The 14,548-nt window shown below is 38.7% G+C and overlaps 1 protein-coding gene across 1 annotated transcript in view; it reads left to right on the top strand.

Annotated features, from left to right (window-relative positions):
* The window catches only part of CFAP299 (cilia and flagella associated protein 299), a 614,241-nt gene that overhangs the window by 33,475 nt on the left and 566,218 nt on the right, over positions 1-14,548 (top strand). Inside the window, exon 2 of the mRNA XM_044224675.1 lies at positions 2,138-2,268. Within this exon, the coding sequence (XP_044080610.1) occupies positions 2,138-2,268 (131 nt within the window). The remainder of the gene's footprint in view (positions 1-2,137; positions 2,269-14,548) is intronic.

Below are 14,548 nucleotides of genomic sequence, written 5' to 3'. Positions count from 1 at the left end.
TCCACTAGGTGGAGGCATTTGCTTAGTTTTGTTGTTCTCACGAAAGCCGAGCAATAACAAGTCTAATAATAAGCAGGGAAACGAGTCAGAGAAAAAGGCCCACAGCCCTCCCAAGCGTGGTGGTTTGCACTGTATTAGCTTGGCAAGTGCATCCCCATTACTACATGGAGTTCCACTGAACAGTAGGGGATTAGGGGCACCGGTCCCCATGCAGTTAAAAATCTGTGGAGAACTTTTGAGTCCCCCAGAACTTAACTGTCGATGACTTGCTGCTGACCAGTGGTCATACCGAGAACATAAACAGCTGAGGAGAGAACATGAAACATGCATGTTTTGTATGTCACATGTATTGTGTGCTATATTCTTACAATCAAGTAAGCTGGAGAAAAGGTGGTGTTACTAAGAACATTGTATGGAGGGACCTGGGTGGCTCAGTCTGTTAACCACTGCCTTCAGCTCAGGCCATGGCCTAGTGTCCTGGAACAGAGCCCTGCCCAGTGGGGAGTCTGTTTCTCCCTCTGCCTCTGCCCCTACCCTGCTCACGGTCTCTCTCTCTCTCTCTTTTTCTCTTTCACATAAATAAATAAAATTTTAAAAGAAAGAATATCACAAGGAAGAGAAAACACATTTATAGTACTGGACTGTTGTTTATCTAAACTTAAAGTTTACATCAATTCTTGATAAGACGAGTCGTCTGTCTGTATCGATATCACTATTGTCTTCTCGGATACAGACCACTGTAGATGTTATGGGTATTTCTGACACCAGGATGCAAAGATGGTGTGCAGTCTGTAAGTGTTGATGAACTTTGATGTTTTGTCATAGATTTGTGTATCTTTTAGGGTAGTAAATGATAAAATAGACTAGTATCTACATGTATTTTATGCATTTATGACACAGGTAACTTTTTCACAATTCTTCCACTCTTTTTAGGCTCCACAATTCATTTGTGAGTTTTTAAAATTGCTGCAAATCTCTAATTTTCCAGTATATTTATTGAGGAAAAAATGTGTGTAAGTGGACCTGTCCAGTTCAGACCCTTGCTGTTTGACAGTCAACTGTATTTGCTTTTAATGTTTAGCAAAGGAAAGTAGCAAGTTTTCTAAGCTGATAATGTCTAAATGTTTTCTTCCTGCTGGTTGGATTTCAAACCAACCTCTAAGGGCTGAATCGATTGTTAACCAGGCCTCTTACATTTTCTCATTTAATCCTGTCAGGTGGGTTTTTTTTTTTTTTTCCCCGTCAGGTGGTTCTTGCATTCCACAGTGATGTATAAATTGTCTGTAACAGTAAAATGTATGCTTATTTCATTTTAACCAAGATGATAATATAAAGAACATTATTAATATATACATATTTTTATGTAATACTTTAGTCTTTGTATCAGTAACTTAACATAAAATGACACCTCTTCAGATTATGGGGAAGCAGTATTCTTTTTTGAATATTCTATGCAAGCGACACAAATGTGTGAGACATTTCTTAAAGTAGCTGAAATATGAAAGGGCTAAAGGATTGTGGGAAAATTTTTTTCAGCTTGAAGCTTTTTTGTTGTCATCTTTCTGGGTTTCTTCTTTGCTGTTTTTATTGGTACAAACGTTATATGGAAACAATATCTTTCCAGTTAAATAGGAAATTCATCTGCTCTTTATTTTGTATTTGAAGTTTTAATGCTCTGTGTCATCAGTTCATTGACTTCAAGGAAGTAAGTCTCTGAAATGTTGCACTTTATGGGAGGAACCCAATTCTCTTCTTGTGCAAGTGGTTTTTTTAAAAGTCTTTCTTGTATGAGAACTATTGTCTCAGTTTTATTGTTTTAAAGATACTCTATTAATTATCTACAGCTGCTCTCATAAATGGTTTAAAAACACAACAGACTTTTGTCCTTTAATCCCTTAGAGAAAATTTAGTGACTGATGTTTCCTTTTTATCTTCATTGTACATCTGTGGGAAAAGGGTGACAATCCAATGTTGATGAAAGTATCATTAGAAAGAATTCTAAGTTTTCATATCTCACATGTCTCATATATAAAAAATAAATTTGATTTTTCATTTAAAGCAGTTATTTGGTATACACCGAATAAAAACTGAGATGTCTAATTCTTGCACAAATCTTAAAATTTATTTTTGTCTTTAGGATGAAAGCCTGGCCCGCCAGTTGGTGGAGCTAGGCTACCGAGGGACTGGAGAGGTGGTGAAAAGGGAAGACTTTGAAGCAAGGAAGGCAGCGATAGAGATCGCAAGGCTGGCTGAAAGAACTCAGAAAAAGTAAGTGTCCGTGTTCCAGATCTAGATTTTATATCCTAGTGTAGAGTCTCTGGAAAAGTCTAATTTCATTGGCACTGTTGTAATTTAGAAACATTGGCTGGAGCAGGTAGAACTTGAAATATCCCAAGCACGTGTTCTTCAGGTCAGGAACGGCAGGAACTGTGATGTGCTTGCAAGAAGTCACATGCAACTTGAAGCTATGAATTTAGAAACATAAACACCAAAATACTGTCATTAGACTAATAAAGTCTTATTAAAAAGTAAGTCAGTGTTATTGGCTTTATGTATTTATATACTAAAAATATAAGTGACTTTTGCCTTAGAATTCTTTGTACTTTTGAGACCTATAAGTCTTTGACATCATTTATGTACTTATGTTTCTGAAAACATTATTTCATTCAACTTTATGAAAGATCACTGGCTTTTGTTAATGTGACTAATGCAGGGTACATGAATAGGAATCTAATTAAATATGTTAGATGTATTATGAAAGAGATGTATACCTAAAGTGAACCTTATCAGTGGATAAGCCAGTATGAAAGGTGTGACAAAGCAATTATCTGTTTACTTTTTAAAAATGAATGCTAAAGCTGTGCATGTTGAAGAGGACAACTACTTGGAAATTGGCATATTATTCTTAGATATAATTTTAAAAACTACCCTATAATTATGAGTAGAAATCTCTCATGTATTTATCTTGACAAATAATGTTTGGTAGTGAAATGGGAATTGGTTCCAGGAGTGTGCAATTTTAATTGATTGTTCTAGTGGTTACTGTGCTTCATTACCATGAAATTTTGAAATTTAATATACTGTCATTTGGTAATATATTAGTAATCCGATGCTACCATAACACATTACTACAAACTCAGTGGCTTAAAACAACATGAATGTATTTATTCATAGTTCTTTGGGTCAGAAGATAAGAGGACAATGGCTCAGCTGGAGCCTCTGCTCAGTATATCACAAGGTTGAAATCTGGGTGTTGGCTGGACCGAGTCATGGTCTGGAGACTCTGAGGATGAATCTGCTTCCACACTCATTCAGGTTACTGGCCAGACTCAGTTTCTTATGATTATGGAACTGAGGTTCCCATTTCCTTGTCCACTGTCATTTTGGGGCCTGGGCTGCGGGGTCCTACAGACTACCCACATTTGTCCTCAGGCTTTCCATGTGGTCCTCTTTCAGCAGTAGTAGTTCAAAAATTCTCTCACCCTTCAAATTTCTCTGACTTCTTCTGCAGCATCTTTCCTGATTCTAGCCAGAGAAAGAGCTCTCCTTTTAAGGGCTCATGTGGTCACACTGAGTCCGTCTAGATTATCGTGATCATCTCCTTATTTTAGGGTCTATAACCTTCATTACATCTGCAAAGTCCCTTTTTCTCTGTAAGGTAACATGTTTGCAGGTTCTAGGAATTAGGGCATGGGCAACCTTGGGGTTCTGGCCCAAGGGCATTCTGCTTACGGCAGGTCCTTTATACAAAAGTTTGAGAATTTATTCAACATTGTTATACATGACTTCTGTTCTTAAAAAAATCTGAAATGATGCCAAGTATAAGGGTACAATGTGATGTGTCTTATATAAAACATCAGGGGAGTCTTCTCTTTCCATACCAGTAGATGTTTATCAAGAGCGGAAGTGGAGAGATTTTTGTGAGATTTTGCAGGGAATTAATGTATATTCATATTTTATTAGAGACCTGTCCAATTCATACAAGAGAAGTTGGTCATGTTTAAAGTGTAAGTGTGCATCATGACCACTTTGTGTTTGAGGATCAAAGTGAGTATTTGCTCTATGCAATAGTCTCTCTAACTGGCCAGAGCTGGAAGTCATCAGGCTACTTAAGTACCAGTCATGGGAGGCTAATCCCCACCCAGAGCTGCTAGAACTGGAAGGCCCTTTCATCTGCAGTTCCTCTGGCTGCCTTTGTAATGGGATGGGCCCCATATGTTGCCTCTGGCCCCATGTGGCAGTCACTTTGCTCCCTTCCCTCCCTTCCTCCAGCATTAGTGACAGCAGGGCAGCAGAGGGAGACCTAGAGTCAAATACGTCTTCGGCCTATATTTGCAGGAGAATGACTTTGAAAATATGCATGAATTATCTGCCTGTCTGCCAGTTGGAAAATTGGAAACTTGGAAACTTGAAACTTGGAAACAAGAAACACTTGATTCTACCATCAGATTATATTATATTTACTTCTCTAATGTGCCGGTGAGGAGTCCTTTGTAGATCCCAATCCTCTGGTCTGGTGATCGTCCAGCACCCATCTCAAGAAGCTGGTACCTAAGAGTCTCATTTACTTAGATTAGTTTCAGAGGTGAAGGAGTCTGGAGAGAAGAAAGTTAAAGGTACTGGGGGGGAGCATTGTGAGGAAGTGGTATTTTGGTAAGTATCTCTCCAAAAGAAGGCATAAGGTGAAAAAAATTATTGTGCTTTTAATTTAGTCATTCACTTTACAGAGACTCATACACAACCATATTGCATTAGGCACTGTGCTAAATGCTGGGGATATGGGAGAACATAAGAGAGTCCCTGCCCTCAAGAAATCTGAGGGCTAGATAAATGAAAGACAGTTACATTGCTGGTGTGAATATAAAATAGAAAACAGTTCGGCAGTTCTTCAAAAAGTTGAACGCAGAGTTCCCATATGACCCAGCAATTCCATTCCTAGGCATACATCCAAGAGAACTGAAGACATAGGTCCACTTGGAAACTTGGTCACCTGTGTTCATAGCCGCGTTATTCATAGTCACCGTAAAGTGGAAAGAATCCAACTGTCTATCACCTGACCAATGGGTAAAGAAAAGGTGGCATATAGACACATGGAATAGGATTTAGCCATGAAAAGGAGAGAAGTACATACTGTCACTTGCTACCACATAGATAGAACTTGACAGCATTAGGCTAAGGGAAAGAAGGCAGACAAAAGAACTACATACTGTATAGTTCTGTTTGTACAAAATGTCCAAAGTGGGCACATGCATGGGGACAGAAAGTGGACTTGTGGTTGCCAAGGGCTGGGAGGAAGGGTGAATGGAGAATGACTGCTAAGGGGTATGGGGCTTCCTTTGGGGTGTTGAAATATTCCAGACTTGGAGAGGATTGCACAACTTGTAAATATACCGAGAACATTGAATCCCACACCTTAAAAGTTTGAATTTTATGGTATGTGAATTATAGCTCGATAAAATCAATCACAACAGAAAAGGATGCATTCTGTCATAGTTGCTGTGGTGACACCCTGAAGTTAAGATTTGGGGGATGTGAAGAACAGGGAAAGCTCTTCTTAAGGCAAGGCTGCTAGTGTGGCTCTTACAGGATAGGTAGGAATTAATCAGGCAAAGAAGGATGTGAAGATGGACATGTCCATTTTGCCTCAATTCTGTGACAAACTCCCCTCCTTCGAAAATCATCCTCTCTACCTCTTTGTCTAAATTCGTACCTGTTTCCTTGCTAAGGAAGATACTTTTCCCCCTAAAGCTGTACAACTTACTTCCACATTTTCTGGGATAAACCATCTCTGCTTCATTATCATGTAGACATCATCTCTCACCTGTCCTGAACTGAGGTTCACAGCATCTGGTATAGTAGCCATAAGGCAGAAAGAAGCTTTAAATGTTGGGAAGGAGGAATGCATATAGTTTTGTTGGTGAACTTTTTGTCAAGACTGAATGTTCTTCTCTCCAGGGTTTGGCCAAGGTATGTTAATGAGGAATCCCCATCATAAGTTCCAGAAAATTTCCATTTGTAGTGAGAAGTTCAGTTTGTTTCCACAGGTGATGGAGAGATGGACCTTAACTATTTGTGAAAAAAGGTTGAATAGTGGGTTCTTAGGGTATATTTAGTATTAGTTTAAGATGCTATTATTCCCATTCCTTTCAGCAAGCTAATGTCTATGGCATGCTTTTCTTTTTTTTTTTTAAGGTTTATCTATTTATCTTAGAAAGAATGAACGGGAGCACGGGGTGGGGGAGGAGCAGAGGGAGAGGGACAAGCAGACTCTGTGCTGAGCACGGAGCCTGATGTGGGTCTTGATCCTAGGAGAGCCCAAGATCGTGACCTGAGCCGAAATCAGGAGTTGGATGTTCAACCAACTAAGCCAGTCAAGTACCCTGAAATGCTCTTTATATTCACCCTGGCTTGCAGAGGAGGGCCACTGAATTTTTTCTTAGTGATTTTGGTTCTATTCTGACCAGTGTATTTCTGATGGCCATGGTGACTCGGTGTCCTCTGGGTCCTTCCATGGACCATAATCCTTGGTGGATCTTCTGGCCTCACAGAATATGTCCATTCTAGCCTGCCCAGTTTTCTGAGCCTTTAATCCCTTCCTCAAAATTCTGTCTCTGCAATTGAGGCATTTCAGCTCTAGACATTGTGGGTCATTGCTGGTTTCCAGTTTCTTGGAGTCACCTTAGCAGTGGCATTGCACCATCTTCTGGGATCCTTACCAAAATGCTATGTCTTGTGTTCTGAGGAGGTGCAGCAAGTCAGCAAATTCTGCTACGCTCAGTCTTATTTCTGGCTCTCCTGGTCTAGATTTATCTCCCAGTCCTGCTTATGTGCTATCTAGGTGCACAGCTCCTTTGGGAGTAATGCCCATTTCCTCTCTTACCAGACCTAACATGTCCCTGGCTGTGATCTCTTTTATAGGCCTGAGGGCCAGAAGCAGAACTGGGGACATCTCCTGAGGTAGACATATGTTGTCTCATGGGAGGAAGATCTCTGTGTTTTCCTTCTGTTTTGCTGCTGGTGGTGAGAGTTGGGTAGTTCCTAATGGAGAGGTTGAGATCACTTCTTCAGACTCAGAAGATTGAGAAGAAGTCTGGGGAGGTCCGAGTCTCAGGAACATCTACTGGGGTGTGTGTTGGGATCCCGGGTTTTCTTAATGAGAATTCTGATTTTGCTGTTACAAACCTGCCCCTGCTGAACATCCGAGTGTCTTTGGACTTCAGCCACTGAGACTATCCAATCCTGTGCTGGATTCATCCTGTGCTCGCCCACTGCATGAGGTGAGGACTTCTTTGTAAGCTAGCAAAGGCACTGGTTTGTTTTTTTGTTTGTTTGTTTTGTTACAGTTGTTGGTTACTTGCCCTCAGTTTTGCATTACCAACCTTAGGGCATCAGTGCAATTTAGGGACAGCGAGCTATGTAAGTGCATTGTTGTTACATTGTATCACTATCCATACATTTCAAATGCCTGAATCATCCCACTGGCTAGGGCACTCCACTTTAATCGTACAGCATCCTGGTTTCCACGTGTGAATGAGTGTTTTAACACTGGGCTCTATACCTTGTGCTGGGGCTTTCTGCACACCACTTAACCTCAAGAGCTGTGGACCTCATTACTAAAGGGCTCGTGGTGAGAGATAGAGTCCCCAAAGTTCATTTTACGGCCTGCTTTTTCAGACTATTCCAGGTACGGTCTGTCACAGACTAGCCTTTCTAGGAAGCAGGCACAGAGATGAAATTAAGAATTCAGAAGTTGGGGCTCCTGGGTGACTCAGAGGGTTGAGCCTCTGCCTTCGGCTCAGGTCATGGTCTTGGGGTCCTGGGATCGAGCCCCGCATCAGGCTCTCTGCTCAGCAGTGAGCCTGCTTCCCCCCTCTCTTTCTGCCTACCTCTCTGCCTACTTGTGATCTCTGTCTGTCAAATAAATAAAATCTTTAAAAAAAAAACTCAGAGGTTAACTGGGAAGTAAAAAACATGAAAACGTAAAAAGAAAAAAACATAAAAAGTAAAAAACAAAAAGAAAAGGCTGGAAGTAAAATTAGGGGGAAGTTTCAGACCTTGATGCTCACCTGGCTGAGTCTCTTTCAGATCAGTGGAGTGTTTGCAAAGCAAGATTATGTTAAAGGGATCCCACAATTGGTGGAATCTGATAGATCTAAGATCTGTTTGATCTTAGAGCCATTGTCTTGCTTCATGATTTACGGAGGCCATTCTGAGAACAGCACAACATCTCATCGGTTAAGGCTGACCAAGAAAGCTAACTGGAAGCAATCACCTAACTATTTCTTTCTTCCTTCCCTCCGTCCCTCCATCCCTCCCTCCCTCCCTTTCTTCCTTCCTCTCTCTCTCTCTTTCTTTCTTTTTAAGATTTCATCTGTTTATTTGTCAGAGAGAGAGAGAGAGAGAGAGAGCACAAGCACAAGCAAGGGGAGTGGCAGGCAGAAGGAGGAGCAGGCTCTGCACTGAACAAGGAGCCTGATGTGGGACCTCAATCCCAGGACTCTGGGATTGTGATGACCCAATCCAAAGGCAGACACTTAACTGACTGAGGCACCCAGGCATCCCCCTAACCATATTATTTGAAGCCAGGCAACAATTTCTTTAATTTTATAATTCATTTTTAGAATTCAGATTTATTGATTTTTAAGTTGTTTGATTTAATGACTTGTGAAAAACATACATAGTAGTGAGACATTCACCACAGTCAGGATGCTGATATCTTCATAACTTCAGAAGTTACACCCCTTTATATCTCTGCCCTCCTGGCAGTACCTGGCAACCACTCATCTGATTTCTGTCCCTAGAGTTTTTGGCCTTTTCCAGAATGTCGCATCAGTAGAATCATACAGCTGTTTTTTCACTAAGTCTTTTGAGATCATGAGTTTGCATGTATGTTTGTTCTTGTTTATTGTTGAGTAATATTCTGTTTTATGGATGGACAGTTTGTGTATTTATACATTCTCCAGTTGATGGATTTTTTTTTTTCTTGTAGTGTGTTTTCTTCATTTTGTATCAGGTTAATTTTGGTCCCATAAAATGCCTTGGGAAGTTTTACTTGTTCTTTCAAATATCCTGGAAATAATGTATAGAGGTGATGTTATTTCTTCCTTAATCGTTTGGTAGCATTTACCAATGAAACCTAGTCCTGACATCTTCTTTGTGAGAAGGCTATTAACCGCAAATTTAATTTCTTGTAGATAATAAGGAAGTTAAGGTTACTTATTTCTTTCAGAATAAGGTTTTGTAGTTTGTATCTTTCAGATAATTTTTTTATTACTTTTCTGTATCAGATATACATAGGCACAAAATTGTCATAATACTGTGTTAAATCATTTTAATATATGTAGAATCTGTAGGGATGTTTCCTCTTTCATTCCTCATATTAGTAAATTAATCCTGATTTAACTATATAGGAGTTTACTAATGTTTTCAAAGAACTAACTTTTGAACTATAATGATTTTTCTCTAGTATTTCTGTTTTCTATTTCATTGTTTTCTGCTCTTCATCATTTCCCTCATGTTGCATTGGGTTTAGTTTTTTTCTTTTTCTAGTGTCTTAAAGTAGAATCTTAGATATTGATGTTAGACCTTTCTTCTTTTCTCATATGAACTTTAATGCTATATAGCTCCCTCTTGGTACTCTTTTAGTTGGATTTCAACAATTTTGGTGTTTATTTTGATTTTCATTCAATTAAAAAGATTTTAAAATTTCCATTGTGACCCATGAGTTATTTTGAAGTTGTTGTTTAACCTCCAAATATTACAGATTTTTGAAATATCTTTTTGATACTGATTTCTTGTTTAAGTCTGTCATGAAAGGAGAATAAATTCTGTATTATTTCTTTCTTTTAAAATTTATTGAGATGTACTTTTTGCCCCAGAATATAGGTTATGTCAGTGACTTCCAGCAACATTTGAAAATGAAATGTTCTTAAAAAAAGTCATTAGGTCAAGTTGTTTGGTTGTGTTTTCAGGCTTTCCGTATCCGTACTGATTTTCTGTCTCCTTGATCTGACTAGTGTTACCAACTCCCAACTATAATAATGGATTTTTCTGTATATTTTTAAAGTTTTATCTATTTTTGCTTTATGTATTTTAAGGTATGAACTTTATGATTACTATGTTTTCTTGACATATAAAAGTCAGGAATTGACTCCTATATCATTTAAAAAATTTCCTCTTTCTTTATTCCTGGTAATGATCTTTTTTCTGAAGTTTACTTTTTCTGATACTCATATAGTTACCTGAGTTTTTATTTTACTCTTTTATTTTACGCTTTGAGTTTTTATTTTACTCTTTTACTTTTAACCTACTTTTTTAACTTTTACTTTTAACTTATGAATATTTATATATTTAAGATGGATTTCTTATGTACAGTTTTGCCTTTTTAATTCAGTCTTTAAGCACTGCCCTTAATTAGTATATTTGGGTGATTTATGCTTACATAATTATATATATGCATATGTATATGATTTAAATCTACCATCTTGCTGTTTTCTGTGTGTCAAATTTTGTCTACCTGACTTCCTTTAAATATAGTTTTTAGAAATGATCCATTTTTTCTTCATATTTGACTTTTTTATACTTCTTTAAACTTTTTTTAGTGATTGTTCTTTGTTCTTTAAAAAACTAGTGTAATATTCAATTTTAGCTTCTAATAGTCTATATTCAAATAATATTATGACCTTTTCATGTAGTGTGTAAGAACTTTGCCCCAGTGCCATTTTCCCCATGTTTTTTTCTATTTTGTCATACATTTTTACTTCTTTTTTTTAAAATTTTTTATTTATTTTCAGCATAACATTCATTGTTTTTGTACCACACCCAGTGCTCCATGCAATCTGTGCCCTCTCTAATACCCACCACCTGGTTCCCCCAACCTCCCACCCTCCCACCACTTCAAACCCCTCAGATTGTTTTTCAGAGGCCATAGTCTCTCATGGTTCACCTCCCCTTCCAATTTCCCCCAACTCCCTTCACCTAACTCCCCATGTCCAACATACTATTCGTTATGCTCCACAAATAAGTGAAACCATATGATAATTGACTCTCTCTGCTTGACTTATTTCACTCAGCATAATCTCCTCCTGTCCCGTCCATGTTGCTACAAAAGTTGGGTATTCATCCTTTCTGATGGAGGCATCATACTCCATAGTATGTATGGACCACATCTTCCTTATCCATTCGTTCGTTGAAGGGCATCTTGGTTCTTTCCACAGTTTGGCAACTGTGGCCATTGCTGCTATAAACATTGGGGTACAGATGGCCCTTCTTTTCACTACATCTGTATTTTTGGGGTAAATACCCAGTAGTGCAATTGCAGGGTCATAGGGAAGTTCCATTTTTAATTTCTTGAGGAGTCTCCACACTGTTCTCCAAAGAGGCTGCACCAACTTGCATTCCCACCAACAGTGGAAGAGGGTTCCCCTTTCTCCACATCCCCTCCAACACATGTTTCCTGTCTTGCTAATTTTGGCCATTCTAACTGGTGTAAGGTGATATCTCAATGTAGTTTTTTAAAAAAAATTAATTTATTTATTTTCAGCATAACAGTATTCATTATTTTTGCACCACACCCAGTGCTCCATGCAATCCGTGCCCTCTATAATACCCACCACCTGGTACCCCAACCTTCCACCCCCCCGCCACTTCAAACCCCTCAGATTGTTTTTCAGAGTCCATAGTCTCTTATGATTCACCTCCCCTTCCAATTTACCCCAACTCCCTTCTCCTCTCTAACACCCCTTGTCCTCCATGCTATTTGTTATGCTCCACAAATAAGTGAAACCATATGATAATTGACTCTCTCTGCTTGACTTATTTCACTCAGCATAATCTCTTCCAGTCCCATCCATGTTGCTACAGAAGTTGGGTATTCATCCTTTCTGATGGAGGCATAATATTCCATAGTGTATATGAACCACATTTTCCTTATCCATTCGTCCATTGAAGGACATCTTGGTTCTTTCCATAGTTTGGGAACCGTGGCCATTGTTGCTATAAACGTTGGGGTACAGATGGCCCTTCTTTTCACAACATCTGTATCTTTGGGGTAAATACCCAGGAGTGCAATTGCAGGGTCATAGGGAAGTTCTATTTTTTTTTTTAAGACTTTATTTATTTATTTGACAGACAAAAATCACAGGCAGGCAGAGGCAGGCAGAGAGAGGAGGAAGCAGGCTCCCTGCTGAGCAGAGAGCCCAATGTGGGTCTCAATCCCAGGACTCCGGGATCATGACCCGAGCTGAAGGCAGAGACTTAACCCACTGAGCCACCCAGGTGCCCGGAAGTTCTATTTTTAATTTCTTGAGGAACCTCCACACTGCTCTCCAAAGAGGCTGCACCAACTTGCATTCCCACCAACAGTGGAAGAGGGTTCCCCTTTCTCCACATCCCCTCCAACACATGTTGTTCCCCTCCAACACATGTTGTTTCCTGTCTTGTTAATTTTGGCCATTCTAACTGGTTTAAGGTGATATCTCAATGTGTTTTTTTTTTAATTTTTAATTTTTTTTTAATTTTTATTTTTTTTTCAATTTATTTATTTTCAGAAAAACATTATGCATTATTTTTTCACCACACCCAGTGCTCCATGCAAGCCGTGTCCTCTATAATACCCACCACCTGGTACCCCAACCTCCCACCCCCCCGCCACTTCAAACCCCTCAGATTGTTTTTCAGAGTCCATAGTCTCTCATGGTTCACCTCCCCTTCCAATTTACCCAAATTCCCTACTCCTCTCTAACGCCCCTTGTCCTCCATGCTATTTGTTATGCTCCACAAATAAGTGAAACCATATGATAATTGACTCTCTCTGCTTGACTTATTTCACTCAGCATCATTTCTTCCAGTCCCGTCCATGTTGCTACAAAAGTTGGGTATTCATCCTTTCTGATGGAGGCATAATACTCCATAGTGTATATGGACCACATCTTCCTTATCCATTCCTCCGTTGAAGGACATCTTGGTTCTTTCCATAGTTTGGCGACTGTGGCCATTGCTGCTATAAACATTGGGGTACAGATGGCCCTTCTTTTCACGACATCTCAATGTGGTTTTAATTTGCATCTCCCTGAGGGCTAGTGATGATGAACATTTTTTCATGTGTCTAATAGCCATTTGTATGTCTTCATTGGAGAAGTGTCTGTTCATGTCTTCTGCCCATTTTTTGATATGATTATCTGTTTTATGTGTGTTGAGTTTGAGGAGTTCTTTATAGATCCTGGATATCAACCTTTTGTCTGTACTGTCATTTGCAAATATCTTCTCCCATTCCGTGGGTTGCCTCTTTGTTTTCTTGACTGTTTCCTTTGCTGTGCAGAAGCTTTTGATTTTAATGAAGTCCCAGAAGTTTATTTTGGCTTTTGTTTCCTTTGCCTTTGGAGATGTATCTTGAAAGAAGTTGCTGTGGCTGATATCGAAGAGGTTACTGCCTATGTTCTCCTCTAGGATTTTGATGGATTCCTGTCTCATTTTGAGGTCTTTTATCCATTTTGAGTTGATCTTTGTGTATGGTGTAAGAGAATGGTCGAGTTTCATTCTTCATATAGCTGCCCAGTTACATTTTTACTTATAAGTAGGTTGCAAATTCTATAATACATTGTTACTATTTCACATAAGATCCTGATTTTATTAAGTGATTCAAAATAAAATATATTCTTTTACATTGACCCTCATTTGATCATTTTGGGTACTTTCTATTTCCTTGTTCAGATCAAAATTTCTATTTGAAAGTGCTGTTGTAACTCTGTATCTTCTTTTAAGCTTTTTTACTGTGCAGGTCTGCAAGCAGTGAATTTTCCTCACCTATCAGTTGTTGACAAAAATATTTTTCTTTGCTTTTGAAAGATAATTTTTGCTGGATATAGAATTCATTGTTCAGATCCAGCTTCAGCACGTCCACAGTCGCTGCACATCTGTGCCCGAGGAATCAGCCTGGGCTTTTGGTCTCCCCAGCTCTTGCTCTTTTCCTAGCAACAGTGCATCTCCGTGTCTGTCATATGCCTAAAATGTAATGTTTCATACTCTGTTTACCTAGTTTGTGTTCTGACAGTTACCATTTTCTGCTTTACGAGCTTTATCGAGTGATCATCTTCAGTGTTTTCATCTAGAAAGATGGATCATTTCTATCCTTTAGATTTGTAGGGATTAAGTACTGTAAGTGATGCTGTGTTGTAGTTTAATTAATTATAGTATGTTATATTGCTAATTATAAGACCAGTACTTCCAATTTAATCTCATTAAATTCTTATATCCATTTTCATAAGCATGAATACTATCAGCTAAAATTCTTTCTTCTTAAATTCTTTTCATGTGTTTTTATGAGATAATTGGCTTTGTTTCATGTTCATTGGAATTCTAATTCTTCTGAATAAATGCATATGTGGAACTTGTTATTGAGAGATCATTTCAAATGCAACATTTTCCTAATAAGATCTAGGTACCAAAATATTGGATGGAGCTCTTCTCTCATGAAATTAAGGGTGTGATTAAGTCAAAAGATTATTTCACATAACACTCACTGCGACTGCAAGTTATGTGATACCAATAA

The sequence above is a fragment of the Neovison vison genome, chromosome 11 (genome assembly GCF_020171115.1).
Source record: "Neovison vison isolate M4711 chromosome 11, ASM_NN_V1, whole genome shotgun sequence".
In the NCBI taxonomy this organism is placed as follows: Eukaryota; Metazoa; Chordata; class Mammalia; order Carnivora; family Mustelidae; genus Neogale; species Neogale vison.
This window is presented reverse-complemented; position numbering and strand designations above follow the sequence as displayed.